Source organism: Nomascus leucogenys, chromosome 21 (genome assembly GCF_006542625.1).
Source record: "Nomascus leucogenys isolate Asia chromosome 21, Asia_NLE_v1, whole genome shotgun sequence".
Taxonomy (NCBI): domain Eukaryota; kingdom Metazoa; phylum Chordata; class Mammalia; order Primates; family Hylobatidae; genus Nomascus; species Nomascus leucogenys.
This window is the reverse complement of record NC_044401.1, coordinates 22,803,858-22,807,533: the sequence shown is the minus strand read 5'-3', so window position 1 is coordinate 22,807,533 and position 3,676 is coordinate 22,803,858. Positions and strand designations below refer to the sequence as shown.

Sequence of the window (3,676 nt, the reverse complement as noted above, 5' to 3'; positions counted from 1 at the left end):
GAAGAAGTTGATGACCTTGGCTGCACTTTCTACACTTTCTTGGATCCTCTTTAAATACTAATTATTTTCTACAAAGCATATTAATCACACTTCCCCCAGTAACAGGTCAAACCAGTCTGAGACTATTTTCTGCTGGTTTTATCTTGTATGTTCAGAATAGTGAATAAAATTGTAAAAATGAGATCGGTTTCATATGAATCAGCAAGATGGTCATCAAACAGACTTTAGTGAAGGTCATTTGTTTTTACCTCATTATCTCACAACGCATCTTTAATTAATTTCAAGTGGTTTATATATTTTTAGGACTGAGTCCACAGAATTACACTGATGTCAGTGCAGAGAAATCCCTTTAGGATTTGGTGGAAAACTTTAACTTTGCAGTGTAACAGATATAAATATCAACACTGAGCTACTAGTAGTCTCCTAGATTTTCATTCTTTTAATCCCAAATGTTTTAGAGGCCAAGGTTTATATTCTTTAATTTTATGAAAACTACATTATAAAGCAAACAATGCGCTATTACAAAGCTCTTCTCAGTAAAATCTAGGTAAGAGAAGTGTGCTAACTTATTTTTACTTCTAATTTTAGCAACCATAAATCTCTGGATTATTTAGTACCTCTGAATTATTTAGTATCTTTTATTGTTGTTAAATTTCAGCTTTTTTCTAATCTTTCTAGCACTTTTCAAAATTGAATGCTATGAAGAACTAGGATGAGACACAATACTGCAATTTGTCTGACTTTCTGGTAGAATATAACATAGAATTTCAAAACACATAGGTAAAGTTACAAAGAAATTCTGTTAAATAATTTGGGCATGTACATAGAAAGTTATTGCTAACTTAACTGACTACATGGCTTACATTTATTATTTTAAAACAAATTAATAAAAGCCCATGTTTTTGTTTCAATATTTTGAATATAAAAACATAAGTCTGTTTTGACCATAGAACTTATGTGATTCAAATTATCAGTCAGTATATCCTAATGAATCACTATGTAGGGAAAGGAAACAGCCTTTTAAAGCAAAACAAAATTTGACTCCAAAAATCCTATTAAGATTTAAAGGATTTTCTCTTTTTTCCTAAGTGTTAGAAAGCTATAGTATAAAGGTAAGCTTGCTTTTACTTAGTAGCTTTTAATCTGCTATAGTATACTTCAGAAAGTCTTATATAATTTTCTGAAGAAACAGAAAAATGGTAGAAAAGAGTCAATTTAGATAAAAGAAAGACACTTAAAATTTTATGTAATGATTTTATATATTTCTTTGTAGACTTTTCTTTAAAGCAAATAGTCTGCAGAAACCAAAGAATCATTAAGGATCATTAGTAGAATTCATAAAGCAACTTTACGCATTCCAGGTCATCAGGGTGGAGCTAATACTGAAATTAATACTGCCTTTCCCCCCATAGTATTTTACAGCTCTTTTCACAGAAGTGTAAATCACAACTAACCTCAAAATGCTTACAATATAAGAAAATTGTATAGGCTTACATTTTTAAAAAGCAATGTATATATAGGCAAGAAATTCTGAATTGTGTGGAGTATATAAGAGAGGGTCTACCATTCAGAAAATGGAAATCTGTGTGGCCTGGGGAAATTAGTTAAAACTTTAAGTGGCATTATATAAAAAGTATTCCTTATCAAAAAGAGGAAGGATTTAGGCATTCAAGAGAAAATCAACAGGAATAATAGAATGGATAGAGTCAATGTTTATGAAAATGGGTGTGACACTGGGGAAAGGGATGAGACAAGTGATAATCTATGGATGTTTATTTCTTTAAATTTCCAAGATAATTTTCTTTAAAGATAAATATTTTCCTCCTCAGTTCTTAGTGAATTTTATGCGATTCCTAAGATATAAATTTAACGTATCTGTTATATGCTTTTTTAAAACATTCAATCTACTGGAAGAATATACAAAAATTATTTTCTTGGAGAGAGAGGTGTGTGTGTGTGTGTGTGTGTATATATATATAGCCCCATATAATATATATATTCTATATTATATGACATATATATGTATTATAAATTTGTTTTAAGGAGGATCTTCAATACAAAACTGACAGTGAAATTATTTGAGAACAATGAACCAGATATGAGTCCCCTAGTTTTTGATTCTATCCTTGCATAAATTTATAAAAATGAACCATTTCTACTTTAAGCATCTTCCCTGAAATTATCAAAATATCCTTGTGAATCCTAAGGGTCAGAGCTTGAGGTCATAGACACTGACACTTTAGGAGAACAAATGTCCCCTAGAAGTATGTGAGGATGTATTTAGAAACAGCAGGGGAAATATGACAAAGAAATTCCTCTACTTGTTGTAAAAGGAAAAAAATTGAAGGAACAATAATATGCTCTCAATTACAATCAATTACAATATTATAACCCTCATTCATCTCTCAACAGACAAGGTGGAGATGAATGAGGAGAATCACTCCTTGACAGCTGAGTTCATCCTCACAGGATTTACGTATCATCCAAAGCTGAAGACTGTTCTGTTTCTGGTGTTCTTTGCCATCTATCTGATCACTATGGTGGGGAACATTGGTTTGGTGGCATTGATTTATATAGAGCATCCTCTTCACACACCAATGTATATATTTCTGGGCAACCTGGCTCTGATGGATTCCTGCTGTTCCTCTGCTATTACTCCCAAGATGTTAGAGAACTTCTTTTCTGGGAACAAAAGGATTACCCTGTATGAATGTATGGCACAATTTTATTTTCTCTGCCTTGCTGAAACTACAGACTGCTTTCTTCTGGCGGCAATGGCCTATGACCGCTATGTGGCCATATGCAACCCACTGCAGTACCACACCAAGATGTCCAAGACACTCTGCATTCAGATGACTGCAGGAGCCTACCTAGCTGGCAACCTGCATCCCATGATTGAAGTAGGGTTTCTGTTGAGGTTAACTTTCTGTGGGTCTCATCAAATCAATCACTTTTTCTGTGATGTTCTTCCATTATATAGACTTTCTTGTATTGACCCTTATATCAATGAATTGGTGTTATTTATCTTGGCAGGGTCAATTCAAATCTTTACTATTACTATAGTCTTAGTCTCTTATTTCTACATCCTTTTCACAATATTTACAATGAAATCCAAGGAGGGAAGAGGCAAAGCTTTATCTACTTGTGCGTCTCACTTTCTCTCTGTGTCAATATTCTATGGTTCCCTTCTCTTCATGTATGCTCGACCTGGTGCAGTTAATGAAGGGGATAAAGATATACCTGTTGCTATATTTTATACTTTAGTTATTCCTTTATTAAATCCTTTTATTTATAGCCTAAGAAATAAGGAAGTAATAAATATTATGAAAAAAATTATGAAGAAGAGAAAATTTTGTAACATTCTGAAACAAGTGTCTTCCCCTCTAGAAAATTGATTTCAACTCGATAATACTTTATTTTAAATCAAGGGATAGTGAGGAAGTGGACAAAGCCACTTTGAATATAAAATATTAAATTATTTAAAAATAATGATATATGAGTTCAAAATGTTCAGAAAGGAGAAATTCCTGTAAAATATACTTCAAAATCTAAGCTACTAGGGTTCATCAAAAGTGAACTAAATTACTCATGAGGTCTCAGATTGTGTCAGATTGTAATTAGTTACAATTTTCAGCAAATCCAACAAATACTAGAATAAATATCAGTACATATAATG

The 3,676-nt window shown here is 32.2% G+C and overlaps 1 protein-coding gene across 1 annotated transcript; it reads left to right on the top strand.

Moving 5' to 3' along the window:
• Positions 1–2,423: 2,423 nt before the first annotated feature.
• Positions 2,424–3,395, top strand: LOC100579478 (olfactory receptor 5K3). Its single transcript, XM_003261708.1, has one exon. It carries the CDS (start codon positions 2,424–2,426, stop codon positions 3,393–3,395), a length of 972 nt encoding a protein of 323 aa, XP_003261756.1.
• The last annotated feature ends 281 nt before the right edge of the window (positions 3,396–3,676 follow it).